General features: G+C 42.4%; 1 protein-coding gene across 2 annotated transcripts in view; it reads right to left on the reverse strand.

The window, feature by feature from the left end:
* Nucleotides 1-16,053, reverse strand: part of KNTC1 (kinetochore associated 1) — an 85,281-nt gene that overhangs the window by 55,815 nt on the left and 13,413 nt on the right. For both annotated transcript variants that reach the window (XM_060269575.2, XM_088659343.1), the window contains exons 10-21: nucleotides 13,479-13,531; nucleotides 11,674-11,783; nucleotides 10,971-11,028; nucleotides 10,779-10,877; nucleotides 7,490-7,533; nucleotides 7,330-7,395; nucleotides 6,191-6,266; nucleotides 5,760-5,885; nucleotides 5,105-5,194; nucleotides 4,281-4,346; nucleotides 3,349-3,410; nucleotides 905-1,016 (exon numbers count right to left, since the gene is read on the reverse strand). In XM_060269575.2, the coding sequence (XP_060125558.1) occupies nucleotides 905-1,016; nucleotides 3,349-3,410; nucleotides 4,281-4,346; nucleotides 5,105-5,194; nucleotides 5,760-5,885; nucleotides 6,191-6,266; nucleotides 7,330-7,395; nucleotides 7,490-7,533; nucleotides 10,779-10,877; nucleotides 10,971-11,028; nucleotides 11,674-11,783; nucleotides 13,479-13,531 (962 nt within the window). The remainder of the gene's footprint in view (nucleotides 1-904; nucleotides 1,017-3,348; nucleotides 3,411-4,280; nucleotides 4,347-5,104; nucleotides 5,195-5,759; nucleotides 5,886-6,190; nucleotides 6,267-7,329; nucleotides 7,396-7,489; nucleotides 7,534-10,778; nucleotides 10,878-10,970; nucleotides 11,029-11,673; nucleotides 11,784-13,478; nucleotides 13,532-16,053) is intronic.

Below are 16,053 nucleotides of genomic sequence, written 5' to 3' on the forward strand. Positions count from 1 at the left end.
CTAGTTATCTTTCGCTTGGAGTACTGCAATGCGCTCTACGTGGGGCTACCTTTGAAGGTGACCCAGAAACTCCAATTAATCCAGAATGCGGCAGCTAGACTGGTGACTGGGAGCGGCCGCCGAGACCACATAACACCGGTCTTGAAAGACCTACATTGGCTCCCAGTACGTTTCCGAGCACAATTCAAAGTGTTGGTGTTGACCTTTAAAGCCCTAAACGGCCTCGGTCCAGTATACCTGAAGGAGCGTCTCCACCTCCATCGTTCTGCCCAGACACTGAGGTCCAGCGCCGAGGGCCTTCTGGCAGTTCCCTCGCTGCGAGAAGCCAAGTTACAGGGAACCAGGCAGAGGGCCTTCTCAGTAGTGGCACCCGCCCTGTGGAATGCCCTCCCGTTGTTGTTGTTGTTGTTGTTTAGTCGTTTAGTCGTGTCCGACTCTTCGTGACCCCATGGACCATAGCATGCCAGGCACTCCTGTCTTGCACTGCCTCCCGCAGTTTGGTCAAACAATGCCCTCCCACCAGATGTCAAAGAGAAAAACAACTACCAGACTTTTAGAGGACATCTGAAGGCAACCCTAATGTTTTAATGTTTAATAAATTAAAAGGCAGGAGTGCCTGGCGTGCTATGGTCCATGGGGTCACGAAGAGTCGGACACGACTAAACGACTAAACAACAACAAATTAAAAGGCAGCTTTTAATGTTTAATAAATTATTGTATTTTAATATTTCTATTGGAAGCTGCCCAGAGTGGCTGGGGAGGCCCGGCCAGATGGGCGGGGTATAAAATTATTATTATTATTATTATTATTATTATTATTATTATTTATAATTACAGCAGTGGGGAGGAGTGTGGTAAGTACAGAGGGTGGTGCTGACCACTGGAAATATCCAAAACCATTTACCTGATGCCTTAGCCAGAGGTACTGTGCAGACATGAGATTTCCTCCTTTTATCTGTAAAAGGATGTCCCTGAAAAGGTCCTCATTGTTCAGAAATTCAAACCAAGCAGTTCCACTAGAACAAAAATTGAACATTAAACCATAGCCCAACAAAAACAAATTACAAATACGAAAACAAAGGTGCAATTAAGCTACAGAAGATTCTTCCTCCAAAAATGTATTCAGCTTTTAACTTCTGTAACCAACCCAAGAGGTTTTGGATTAGATGACACAAGAAAAAAATGAAAAATCAAATTACCATGGAACTCTGCTGGCTGAGCCTTGCTTATAATTCAAAACATGAATTATGAACACTTCCTGTCTGGCTGCCATGGTGAACGGCTGCACCCACTACAATTTTCATTACATCACGCCTTTCCATGCGATTAATCAAGGATAATATGGGAGGGCTGGGGGGGGGCAGCTCCACCAGCAGTTCATCCAATACCTGCTCCCCATCCAGAAGGAAGAGGGCGCAGGGGGCACTGGGTGCAATGCACCACATGTTTTCGGCAACTCTCCAAAGTTGTCACCATGAGCAGAGGACACCTGCTTTTTAAGATGAAATTTGGACTTAATTAAGGCATGCTCTGAACTAGGGGAGATAAAGCACTCTGCTAACTGATTCAGCCACTGGGTGCCAAGGATTTGACCTGGAGAAGGATTATCATCGCAATTGGACTAGTATGTCAGAACGAAGGGGGGGGGTGAGCCTCCATTATTCTTTTTGATATATTTTGCATCTGCTGTTTTATTTGGCAAATTCCCCGCGAAAGACTGACTGCCTGATTGTTTGAAAATGCAAGTGGGATTAAAAGAATATCTTGCTATCATTATGGTCATAGTTTAACTACAAAATTGCCAAAATTGTAGTCAAATTTTCAGAGTCAAAACTCTTAATGGAATGATAAAAGAATTTATGATGGGAGTAATGGTGTTCTTGTTGAAGCAGTAGCTCGTTAGCAGCTGGAATGAGATCAAAGAAGCAAAGTTTGGATATCTGCCTGGTGCTAATGGCGGAGGGCCAGTCTCCCTTTGTCTTGGCTGTGACGCACTGAGAATTGTCTGTGCGGAAAACGAAAGTGAAGGGTCGCCGAAGAGAATGTTGGATTACAACAGGAAAATAAGGAAAATATAGAAGAAAAAACTTATTTCACACATTGGTTCACCTAACGCCTTCATTATATATTTTCAGAAGCCATGTGAAAACCTTCCTCTTCAACCAGGCCTTTGGCTGATTAATATTTTACAGCCTTTTAAATGTGTCTGTGGAAAGGGGAGTATTGTTTTGCTGTTTTGATCTACTTGTTTACTTCTTTTTAGCCTGTATTTTATTCTGTGAACTGCCCTGAGATCGTATGATTAAGGGTGGTATATAAATCTTAATAGGATTTTTAAAAATTCAAATCCCCATTTTTGTCTTCTCTAGTCTTACAAAATAGAAAAAAAAATCAGAAGTTACTACAGTTAATATACAACACTAGCTGGCCCTGCCACGCATTGCCGTGGCTAATCCCTGTGACTGCTACCACCCTGTGTCGATCCATGACATAGCCCGCCCCCTCCCCCCCAGGCTTTTCCCTGTGATTCCCCCCAACCTGTCCCATCCCATGACGTATCACAACCCCTCTTCCCCCCACCCCCGGCTCATCCCTGTGACTGGTCCCACCGTGTCCTGACCTATCCTGTCCCCTCCTCCCCCCAACACCCACCCAGGCGAGTCAGTACCTCCATTCGGCCTAATCTGTAAAGGCTTCGGCCTAGTATGTAAACGGCAGCTGAGGTGCTGTTGAGAGGGAAGGTTCTATAGGTGTAGTACCACTGTAGCGATGGTTTGCAACCTGATTCTTTTCCCAGCATGCACGTTTGGGTGAGTTGTGTGTTCTGGAATACGGGTTTTTGGGGGTTTTACCTGGCGTAGGTTTGACATCTGTCTTAGCAAACTTTATAAGATTACTCTCACATTCGCATGTGACATTGTGTCCAAATTTGAACGGAATCAGTCAAGCGGTTTTGGAGAAAAGTGGAAATACACCCACATGCCCTTTTTACATTTACAGTGGTGCCTCGCTTAACGAATGCCCTGTTTAACGAAATTTCCGCTTAACGAAAGGATTTTTCGAGTGGAGGTTGCCTCGCTAGACGAATTTGTTTTATGAAAAATTTGTCTAGCGAATCGCGGTTTCCCATAAGAATGCATTGAAATTCAATTAATGCATTCCTATGGGCAAAAAAAATCCAAAAAAAAAAATCAATGCATTCGTATGGGATTCGCTAGACGAATTTTTCGTGGAACGAATTAAATTTGTCTAGCAAGGCACCACTGTATATATATATAGATTCTAGAAAATGTTATAATTTACACATGCACAAACCCAAAATCAACACAAGAAAAAAACAAGATAGACCTGAACATCTCTGATCCAAATGCTCCACAAAATGTAGTTAGCTTTGCTTGTGCCTTCATCACCTGGATGGGGGGAAACCCACTGATTTAATGCACATTTAACAAGAGATCTGACAATAGACTGACAGATTCTTCAGAACTGCCAACTCAGTATTCCACTGTGCAAAATTAGGTTGGGGGGTATCAGGGATGGGCTGAGCCTTTTTAGCCATTTCTGGAATCTCCTCCTCTGAAAACGCCACTTGCTCACATCTTGTGGCATTATCAGCAGATCCCAGAGGGGCTTTTGCTTTAATTCTGCCAAAAAAAATTATTGGGGAGCCATTTTTAAAATTATTAATCACATTTTACATATCACCTCAAGTTGATTTACAGACATATCACAAAAACAGCTAAAACTATTTTGAAAAGCACAGAAAATGACTGGAAAAACTTGAAAAACAATACAAAATGAACACCTAAGCCTTTTCATCCAGTTGGAAAACAGCTTTTATATGTTGCTATTATTTACTATGTGTGTATCTGAAGAAGTGTGCATGCACACGAAAGCTCATACCAAAATATAAACTTAGTTGGTCTTTAAGGTGCTACTGAAGGAATTTTCTTATTATTTACTATGTTATTCATTAATTGTTTCATTACTATTCTCATTATAAACTACCTTGTGAAGGTTTGCCCTAAAAAGTAGAGCAGAAATGTATTAAAATAAATTTAAGTGCTTCCCTCTGTACATGAATGCAGTGCTTGAGTCAGAAGCATACCTACACTCCCTTGTGCCCTTGGCAAGAAGACATATCAGTGCCCTGCCCCACAGCTTCTATACACTTGCTAGAGCCAAGCCAGAGTGTAGAGGCCAAGGTTCTCTTCCCAGTTCCTCATTTCACCCACACCCCGTGATAATTTAAAAGTCTAGGATAGTTTGATTTTCATTACCTTTGTAAGAGATGCTGGGTCCCCAGTCAAGAAAGGGGCAACAGTTTTGTCATTTCTCTTCAGGATCTGAAATGATAAATGCTAAATTAACTTGCAGTCCAATGCAAACAATGTAACAAAAAAAAATCTACATGGGTAGCTGTAAATTAGGTTTGGCTCTGGATGTCTGAACAATATCTAGTGCTGGAGCAGGGCCTGTGCAAGAGAGCTCTAGAGCAGGCATCCCCAAACTGCGGCCCTCCAGATGTTTTGGCTTACAACTCCCATGATCCCTAGCTAAGAGGACCAGTGGTCAGGGATGATGGGAATTGTAGTCCAAAACATCTGGAGGGCCGAAGTTTGGAGATGCCTGCTCTAGAGGGAACTGGTCAAAGGAACTCAGTAAACAACTATTAACCCACCTGAGAATCTCACTGCCAGCCCCTGCCCTTCTTGGTCATCTGCTGGGCCATTGCTCTCAGCTGCGATTTTTGACTCCTTCATCCAAAGTGACTTAATCCTACAGAGACACCTGGTGATAATGCCTCCTGGCAGCCAGGCTGACTCTGGGGCTTCCCACCAGATGCTCTGACATCTTCACTCTTAAGGTTCAGGTGAGCGAAAAGAATCAGGGTTCGAGGCAAAGCCAGTATTGTGGCTGGCGAGGTTTGTCAGTGACCCAGGTGACACTAGGTACTTTACACTGCTTTAGAACTGCAGCAGGTTCTTCCAGGCCCTCAGCTAAGCTTCGGTTCTCCATGGGGTCCCACACACCTCTTCCTCCAAGATGGGTCTCCCAAGGCCCTAGCCGAGTAGGATGTGTGAAAGCACCTATCAAAACCTACCCTGCTTCTAGCATAGTTCAGCATTTCCCGAGCACTTTCATATATTGGCCACGGTGTATTTATGCAGTACTCAGTCACAAACTGGTTATCCTATTTAGAAGGAGAAACAATTAAAACCACAAAAACCACAACCAAGTATAAACTTATCTTCTAAACAGCTTAAAAGAAAAACCTATCACATACACCCATGTGCAAATTATCTACTGCAAGAACTACAGATACGCATGCACAAGACATGCATAGAGTATGACTTCTCCACAGAACATCTAAATCAGATGTAGTGGTATAGGCTCTGAACATGGTAAGGGCTAATAAACTGCAGTTGAATCCTGGTCAGATGAGGTCCTGTGGGTGAGAGGTACTTGGATCCAGAAAACAGGTGAATTGCCTGTATAGACAGAATTGCACACCCTCTGAAGGAACTGGAGCATAGTGTGGGAGTACTCATGGATCCATCACTGGTCATTGGAGGTCCTAGTTGTCCCTTTGGCTGATATGCCTACAATAGCTCATTGAAAGGGATATCCTGGCTATCAGTAGCCACGAGACTCGATTGCTACAGTGCATTCTATGTTGTAGGCCACTTAGATATTTTGTATATAAAGTGGTATCAAAATGCTTTTAAATAAAGAAATATAGTAGGATAAATCCATACCTTTATTTTATCCAGGGTTTCTTTAGCTTGAGCCACAAGTTCTAGCCAGGCTGACTGGCAATCTCCGGCAACAGACTCTGAAGCCAATCTCTCCAAAATAGAGATCATTTTCACTTTGTAAACGTTCTGTTGTTTTTTTAAACACACACATAATACATTATTTACCCTTTGGGGGAAAAATCTTGTTTTCAGGGTAGCAGGCTTGTCTAGTATTGTCAGAGTAAAATTTGCAGAACATTTGTTTATTCTTTAACAGCCCCTTGCCTCCATTAACAATTTTGACATTTACATTTAAAACTCCTGCTATAGTGGGTAACTGGAATGAGTAGGCATAGAAGCTACCAGAGAGAGCTTCCTTGTCTATGTATTTCATTGTGGTTTTGCAGCTGGCAGTAAGTGATGAGGTACGATTTGCAGACAAAGCCCTTTACCTCAACATCCAGTCCAAATTGAACAGCAAAATTCTCAGCTTCAGTAAATTTGTGCTTGTGAAGTAAGCGGCTCAGTCTAAAAAGGGGGAGAAAATGAAGTGCTGTTATAAACATGGTTATAGCCAGTTAAGTCTATTCATCTAATTACTTACACTCACTTTAGTTACATGATCACAACCTTGGGGAGGGGGATAAATAAAGAGTGGGAGTTGACTTGTTTTTGTTCTTATTTTTATTATGTATTCTGTGGGGGGTGGGGGGGTTATATTGTAATTTTATGTTGTCAACCACCCTGAGATCTACAGGCACAGGCTGGTATACTAACTAAACTAACTAACTGAGGGAGCAGGGTTTGTCAAGCCAGGAAAAGAGGAGATACGATAGCCATCTTCAAATATGTAATGGGCTGCCACAAGGAAGATGCAGCAGGCTAGTTTTCTCCTGCTCTGGAGGATAGGACACAAATTAATGGTTTCAAGTTATAAGAAGGAAGATTCTGACTTAACATCAGGAAGAACTTTCTGACGGTGGAACAGACTCCCTTGAAGGATGGTGTACTCTTTCCTTGGAGGTTTTTAAGCAGAGGTTGGATTACCATTTGTCATAGATGCTTTAGTTGTGATTCCTTCATTGCAGGGAGTTGGACTAGATGACCCTAGGGGTTCCTTCCAGCTTTACAATTCTACAATTAAATAACTGAGGACCAGAAGGGTTGAACTGCCTTACAGGACCACCACATAAGGAAATATGACCAAACCTCCTCACGCCCTCTCCAGCAAGCCGCTGTGGTAGCTGAAATTATGTGACATTCAGACAGGAAAGAGGTGCATTTTACTGATTATTCTCTTAGATGTAAAGAAACTGATTTCAGAGGTTTTTTGGTCCAAAGCCCATTTCATTTACCATTAGGGATTTCCACCTGGAGATCCATTTTTCTTCTTATTGGGAAAATGAGTCTGCAATTAACTCAATAGGACTTACTTCTGAGTGGAAACTTATAGGATTGTAATGTTAAGCATATGTTTAACTCTTTCCCGTTGAAGTTAATGAGACTTATGACACATGAACTTTGGCTCAGTCATATCACAAGTACCAAATTTTATACATAAGCAGTAGTAGAAGCCAAAATATATGTGTACCTGTTCTCAGGCAAGGCTTCAGTTAAGCATCTCAATACCAGAAGTGAGACTGGATGGTCTGATGCCCTAGAAATGAGCGTGTGGTTAAAAAAAGAGCTTTGATAACCATCAAAAATAAAGCAGCAGCTTTCTATTGTATTTTATTAAAGTGCAAACTTACCTTTGGTTATTTTCATACATTCCTTCCAAAAAGTAAATTGTATCCTGCATGGGAAACAATATGTAGCATGTGCTTTAACTTTACAAGGTGTCAAAGAAATAAACAACCACCGGATTTTTAGAAGACATCTGAAGGCAGCCCTGTTTAGGGAAGCTTTTAATATCTGATGAACCATTGTATTTTAATATTCTGCTGGAAGCCACCCAGAGTGGCTGGGGAAACCCAGCCAGATCATAGAATCATAGAATCATAGAATCATAGAGTTGGAAGAGACCACAAGGGCCATCCAGTCCAACCCCCTGCCAAGCAGGAAACACCATCAAAGCATTCCTGACAGATGGCTGTCAAGCCTCTGCTTAAAGACCTCCAAAGAAGGAGACTCCACCACACTCCTTGGCAGCAAATTCCACTGCCGAACAGCTCTTACTGTCAGGAAGTTCTTCCTAATGTTTAGGTGGAATTTTCTTTCTTGTAGTTTGAATCCGTTGCTCCGTGTCCGCTTCTCTGGAGCAGCAGAAAACAACCTTTCTCCCTCCTTTATATGACATCCTTTTATATATTTGAACATGGTTATCATATCACCCCTTAACCTTCTCTTCTCCAGGCTAAACATACCCAGCTCCCTAAGCCGTTCCTCATAAGGCATCGTTTCCAGGCCTTTGACCATTTTGGTTGCCCTCTTCTGGACACGTTCCAGCTTATCAGTATCCTTCTTGAACTGTGGTTCCCAGAACTGGACACAATACTCCAGGTGAGGTCTGACCAGAGCAGAATACAGTGGTACTATTACTTCCCTTAATCTAGATGCTATACTCCTATTGATGCAGCCCAGAATTGCATTGGCTTTTTTAGCTGCTGCATCACACTGCTGACTCATGTCAAGTTTGTGGTCAACCAAAACTCCTAGATCCTTTTCACATGTACTGCTCTCAAGCCAGGTGTCTCCCATCCTGTATTTGTGCCTTTCATTTTTTTTGCCCAAGTGTAGTACTTTACATTTCTCCTTGTTAAAATTCATCTTGTTTGCTTTGGCCCAGTTGTCTAATCTGTTAAGGTCATTCTGAAGTGTGATCCTGTCCTCTGGGGTGTTAGCCACCCCTCCCAATTTGGTGTCATCTGCAAACTTGCTCAGGATTCCCTCAAGCCCATCATCCAAGTCATTGATAAAGATGTTGAACAAGACTGGGCCCAAGACAGAACCCTGTGGCACCCCACTAGTCACTACTCTCCAGGATGAGAAGGAGCCATTGATGAGCACCCTTTGGGTTCGGTCAGTAAGCCAGCTACAAATCCACTGAATGGTAGCATTGTCTAGCCCACATTTTACCAGCTTCTTTACAAGAATATCATGGGGCACCTTGTCAAAGGCCTTGCTGAAATCAAGATAGGCTACATCCACAGCGTTCCCTTCATCTACCAGGCTTGTAATTCTGTCAAAAAATGAGATCAGATTAGTCTGACATGACCTATTTTTCAGGAACCCATGCTGACTTTTAGTGATCACAGAGTTTCTTTCTAGGTGCTCACAGACTGTTTGCTTAATGATCTGCTCTAGAATCTTTCCTGGTATTGATGTCAGGCTGACTGGGCGGTAATTGTTTGGGTCCTCTCTTTTCCCCTTTTTGAAAATAGGGACAACATTTGCCCTCCTCCAGTCTGCTGGAACTTCGCCTGTTCTCCAGGAATTTTCAAAGATTATTGCCAGTGGTTCTGAAATCACCTCTGCCAGTTCTTTTAATACTCTTGGATGTAGTTCATCTGGCCCTGGAGACTTGAATACATCTAAACTAGCCAAGTATTCTTGTACTACCTCCTTACTTATTCTGGGCTGTGTTTCCCCTGCTGAATCATCTGCTCCATATTCTTCAGGTCGGGCGTTGTTTTCTTTCTTGGAGAAGACTCAGGCAAAGAAGGCATTGAGGAGTTCTGCTCTTTCTCTGTCCCCTGTTTGCATTTCACCATCTTCTCCTCTGAGTGACCCCACTGTTTCCTTGTTTTTCCTTTTGCTACGGACATACCCATAAAAGCCCTTTTTGTTGCTTTTAACCTCTCTGGCGAGCCTGAGTTCATTCTGTGCTTTAGCTTTTAGATGGGTGGGGTATAAATAATAAATTATTATTACTACTACTACATGTGTACGAGGAGAGGAAACGCCCACATGGGAAACAACAGAACATGCCTTTTTTCCACTGCCAATACTATACAGGCTAGGATCATCCTGCCTATACTACACAAATTCCCAGGACATACAGAACAACTCTATATATCCCTACTACTCCAAGATGAAAACCTAGATTTTGTGCTGCCATGATGGACATCCGTTGAAGGATGGTTTGTGCCACAAACCAGGCCTAAACTGAAGGCCTATAATGCAAGACCCATGCTGCTTCACATCCCATCCTTTACAGCCGCTTTTAACTGCTTATCTTCTGTTTCTCTCTAAGTTTATGCGAGACAATCACTTAACTATTAGCTTTTATCCCTTTCTTCTTTAAGTCTTATGGGCTTTATTTTATTCGCAAGTTTTTATCTTATGCTGGTCCACAACTGTAATAAAGTTTGATGGTGAACAGTACAACTAGCTAGAAATTAAAGAGAACTGTTTTATTCAGTTTCACCAACTTTCATGCATCTCCTTCTTTGTATATGAAAATTTTCAGTTTTCTTTTCCAAAAATATCAGACTGAATGCCTTACCTCCATTCACAGGCACATTACATTTGAATCATTTAGCAAGTAATGGAAAATATCTTTCTCTGGCTGGAACCCTGGAGAGATGCTCTCATGAATAAGGCCAACCTGGGCAACTGGATGAGAGGGTTATATAGTACTTCCAGAATTAAAGTCAGAGTGAGAGTGCTCCTGTGCTAATGCATCACTTGCGGGCTTCCCTTCAGAATCTGCCTGGTCACTGTGGGAACAGAATGCTGGAATAGATGGACTTTGAGTTTGTTTCATGAGTGCTGTTCTTATGTTCTTAGGATACAGTACTAGAACCTAATATAAGGAGGCTTCCTGAGAATTTCCAGCAAAAACAGTTACTTTTTTATTGCTATTCACATTTCCATACAACATGTAGTTCCACCCTTCGGTTGTAATGCTAGATATACTTAGTAAGGAGGTTCTACTGAAGACTTACAGACTTGAAAGGTGTGCAAACTTCTTCTGGCTGGTAAAAATGTTCATTTTCTACCAAATCCTACAATACTTAAACTCTGACTTGGATTTCTTTTTACATTCCCCCTCGCCAGTCTTACTTAGGATTGAAGAAAAGAGAAATAAAAACATACCATATTTATTCCGCTCTGAATCAACGAAGAAACATTAGTAGTTTCCAAAGAATAGAGCTGGTGCATAGTAGGCAGTGAAAACACCGTGATGCTCCTCATCTACAGAGAAACAGTGCAATTAGGATAATCCTAAAGGATGTTGCCAAAATACAGACACAGTTTTGAAGCTTTTCTCTGATAGAAGACAATTACCTGTTTGCCATCATCAGGGTTTGTCAAAGCAACTAGCTTGAGACTGGCAATCCCCTGTCTTAACAAAAGAAGAAGGGAAATGTATCAACTAATGACAAAAGTTCTGAGCCATCACCATTTACATTTTATTTCAGTACTTTAGTTATTTATTACATTGGTATCTCACCTTTCCTCCAAGGAGCAAAATATGGCATAAATGATTCTCACTCTCCCTATTGCATTCTCTGATGTAGGTTAGTTTAAGACACAGTGACTGGCCCAAGGTCACCCAGTGAGCTTCATGGCTGAGTGAGAATTTGAACCCAGTTGGATGCTCTAACCACTACACTATGCTGGCTCCATCAGGAGGGGACACCAAGTTGCCTATCCTTGCCATATGGGGATAGGAAACTTGTGGCCCTCCAATGATTATGGATCCCCAACACCCCTGTGTTTTAGCATGGAACATGGCTACTGGACTGGCCAGAGATGTAGTTCAGTAACAACTGATTAGTCACACAACACATGCACACAGCCCATTCCTTGTTTGCTCAGAAATTAGGTCCCTCTTTGTTCCCTCCCAGGGGCTTATTCTGAAGTCAGTGAATACAAAACTTCAAGAAAGTGGGGGCATCAGCTCTGGAAAGAGGCCAGGTGAGGAGCCATTCTGCTGTGGCATACCCGTTCATATTTCTCAGCAAGTATGCTATAATCCTGAATTTACCCTGCAGCTGCTGAAAAATCCGATTCTGAAATCAGAAGAAATTCTTCAATGTGAACAGAACAGTTCCAAATCATGGTAAGAGTGGCAATATTCCACAAAGACAAAACATTCTACAAGAAAAGGAAAACAAAAGTGTCATGATGATGTAACTAATTAAGACCTATTACCTTTGACTATATGAACCATGACGGTATACATTTGTGATACTTAGATCTTTCATATTATGAAACAAATATTTCTATTTTGGTGGATAATTTGTCACATTCATTAATCAGGGCTGTCAATGGCGTCTGTCCCTTCATCGTTTCCATTTTTTCTCCACAGTGCACATCTTCTCTCACATTGGTCCCCCTCCCACATGACAGGATATGTTGCTAGCATGCAAATACAATCAAGTTCCAAAAAACATTAGGCATGCACCTCCAGATGGGAGACTTCAGGCACCATCCGGGCACTGATAAAAGGTAAAGGTAAAGGGACCCCTGACCATTAGGTCCAGTCGTGACCGACTCTGGGGCTGCGGCGCTCATCTCGCATTATTGGCCGAGGGAGCCGGTGTACAGCTTCCAGGTCATGTGGCCAGCATGACTAAGCCGCTTCTGGTGAACCAGAGCAGCACATGGAAACGCCGTTTACCTTCCCGCTGTAGCGGTACCTATTTATCTACTTGCACTTTGACGTGCTTTCGAACTGCTAGGTTGGCAGAAGCTGGGACCGAGCAATGGGAGCTCACCCCGTCACGGGGATTCGAACCGCCGACCTTCTGATCGGCAAGCCCTAGGCTCTGTGGTTTAACCCACAGTGCCTGGCAAATTCTGAACACTGGAAATCCTGCTTGTGGACAAATTAACCATTTCACAAAAGGAATATCAATTGGGGGGGGGGGAGGCTCACGCCTTGACATGGTATCCTTCTACTGACTTTGTTAAGACAATCGAACAAGGTTTTCACCCTCCATCAAGTCATGGAACCTTATCAAGAAACACTTTCATTTGATTGGCTTTCTTGAAGCATCTAAAACCATCTGCTGCTCCTTTTCATTCTTTTCTACTAAGCTCTATATTCCTTGTATGGGTATGCTTTGTTACTTGAAATTAGCAATCAATTAAAAATAAAAATAGCCTTTGTCTTAAACATTCTTAAAACATAACCAAAGTTTAATATCTTAATTAACCATTTAAATAAGAGCTCATCATGGTTATGAATGCCCCTGAATACCACTAGTGGAAACAAAGTACTGAAACTATGGAACATAACTGTCAGAGGGTCGTCGTGGCTACACTAGAGTAACTCCGCTTGAGTCCATTTTGTCTTCAAAGACGTTTATTGTGCTAATTATTTACAGTGCAGAGACAGCTTAAAACATGACCTCTCATCCCGAATCAGAATCCGACAATGGCGTACGTCTGTTCCTACGCCACCAAAGTAGTCAGGGCACCCCTAAAACGCCTCCCCCTTGACCTGCATCGCAGCGCTCTCCTTACTTCTTGCGCCAGAAGGAGCGATGCCCTTTCAGTTTCCTCCCTGAGCAGTCGGTGACCTGGCTCTCCAGCATCCCTGAGCCCCCGTCTGCATCTCTCCGCCCCCGAGCTTTCCCATTGTTCCTCACTCTGATTTCTCTCCCCCTCCAAGTCTCTTCCTCCCCCTCTGGCTGCTTCAGAACCACTGGTGCTCTCTGTACTTGACAAGGTGGATGTCAGGATGATGGGGGGGGGCTGGCTCCCTGTAGGGAGTCACCCTTACAATAACCTTATCCAGGAGCAATTTGTAAAATTGGGCAACAAATAAGTCAAAATAGCACTTGCCTCATTATCCAAGACAAACAATAATCCGTCTACAACCTGAAGCATTTTTGCAGCTGTAAAAAATGTAAAAAGGAAAAAAAGATGTAAGTCTGTTAATTTCTTGCTTTAAAAAGTTAACTGTAAAACAGGGGTGTGGAACCCGTTACAGGTCTCCAATACAGCAGTCATGGAAGTTTTTAATGTATAATATTTTATTATGTTTTTATATATGTTCAAAGCAGCCCAGAGTGGCTGGGGCAACCCAGTCAGATGTGTGAGGTACAAATAATAATAATATGATGATGGCATTGGCAATGGTGAGGAGAGTAGCTGCAGTCCAGCACCATCGGGAGAGTCACAGGGTTCCCCATCCCTACAGTAAAACACCTGGGGTCTCTGAACAGAAACTCTAGGGTCCTGAGGCCCTAGAACGTTGCTCTGGGGATTTAAGATGACCATAATAACAGATTAGGAAACGGGGTCAAAGCTAATAAAGATTTCAATAGAGACAAATGTACCTAGCTGTCATAACCTGGGATCCAGGTGAATGCCATTATTGGGACAGATGTCAAGACCCTCAGCTCAACACAGCACAGCGTGCACCTATGTTCACATCCTCTATCACAGTACAGTGGTACCTCGGTTTAAGTACACAATTGGTTCCAGAAGTCTGTACGTAACCTGAAGCGAACTTTCCCATTGAAAGTACTGGAAAGTGGATTAATCCGTTCAGACGGGTCCGCGGAGTACTTAACTGAAAGTACTCAAACCGAAGCGTACTTAAACCGAGGCTTGCTAAGTGCTGAGTCTGTATAAGCACGTTCTCACAGCCACAGCTACAATGTATCTATGCCATTGTCCTCTATTGGAAATGTACTGGAAATATAGGCATCTCTCTCTTTCCACACTTAATGTAATGCTCATTAAATCCCAAAATCAGAAATGTCCAGTATCAATCAGATAATCTCTGTCAATTGAGTAAATGAAGGATTTACCGTATTTTTTGTTCCATAAGGCACACTTTTTTCCTCCTAAAAAGTAAGATGGAATTCTGTGCGTCTTATGGAGCGAATGCGTGGTCCCTGGAGACAACTTGCTTTTTTAAAAAAAATAAAGAAAGAAAGAGCTAAAGGCTAACAAGAGCAAAAGAGAAAGGAACTTGCTCAGCAGCTGACTGCAAAAAATCAGGGAAGGACTAAAGAGAGCTAGCTCCCTTCCTGGCCCCTCCGGTCCCTTGACTAGGCCTCAATTGTTGTCTGCAGAGGGAGACATGTGACTGGCTGATTAGATTATTTGTCTGGAAACTGTAGAAATGTGTCTCTTTCCTTTCCTAGAGAAGCTGCAGAACTGTGAGTTGAACAGGATTTTTTTCCTTTTCCAAGGAAACGCAGCAACTTTGAGCTGATCCTAAAAAATGTAGCTTTCCCCCTTTGCAAAAAAGATGCACAACTCTGAACTGACCCTCCCCCCCAAAAAAACAGGGCTTTTCCCATTTGCAAAAAAGCTGCACAACTTTGAGCAGATCATTTTAAAAAATGGAGCTTTCCCCCTTTACAAAAGAAGCTTTCTCAAATATTTAAAGTGGGAGGGGCAAAAGCACCTAGGCCTCTAGGAGTTGGCTGCTATGCATAGGACAATTCAAGAAAGCAAAATATTTTTTTCTTGTTTCCCTCCACTAAAACTAGGTGTGTCCTATGGTCAGGTACACTGTAGAATAGAATCATTTGTTGTTGTTTAGTCGTGTCCGACTCTTCGTGACCCCATAGACCAGAGCACGCCAGGCACTCCTGTGAATCATAGAGTTGGAAATTTAAGCATTTTCTCCCTGCATCCCCACCTGAGAACAGATGTATTTCTGTCTTTTTCCTAGCAAGCGGGGCCTCTTGTTTTCTTATCAGTTTAGCAAAACACACCAACAGCTCATTGCCCTTCGCAGACTAGAAACTTCAAGGGCATTTGTATGAGACGGAAGAATAGTGAATCTATTAACTTTGCTCAGAACTATCTGTTGCCATTGTATTGCTGGTAGATAGGAGCATAATTTTCGTAAACCAATGAAGCTAATTTTAGGGGTCCAAAAGCTGTTTATGTTCTGTTATCCAATTGTATTGTTGATAAGAATCGTTCACAAATTAATTGTGTAAAGCAAAAGCTATACTGTAAAGATGTTTTGAAATGTATGCTCAGGGTCCATAATGCCTTTGGATCATTTATTCTTACCGCAGTCTGCAATAAATCTGAACTCTTTCCAAGATGCTGCTTGCCTTTATTTGGCTAAAAAGGACTGGCATATTTCCAGACCCCCTTTGTAAGGTAACACAATTAGGCAGGCATAACCAGCTGCACAAATGTAAGATGGAGGACACCTGGATTGTCAATAGTACATGTGAAAAAGACCTAGAGGTCTTAGTAGACCACAAGCTGAACATGAGTCAACAGTGTAATGCAGCAGCAAAAAAAGCTAATGCTATTCTAGGCTGCATCAACAGAAGAATAGTGTCTAGATCAAGGGAAGTCATAGTATTGCTCTATTCCAGGCATGTCCAACAGGTAGATCGTGATCCACCAGTAGATCACTGGACGTCTGTAGTAGATC

Source organism: Zootoca vivipara, chromosome 16 (genome assembly GCF_965207765.1).
Source record: "Zootoca vivipara chromosome 16, rZooViv2.hap1.1, whole genome shotgun sequence".
Classification (NCBI taxonomy): domain Eukaryota; kingdom Metazoa; phylum Chordata; class Lepidosauria; order Squamata; family Lacertidae; genus Zootoca; species Zootoca vivipara.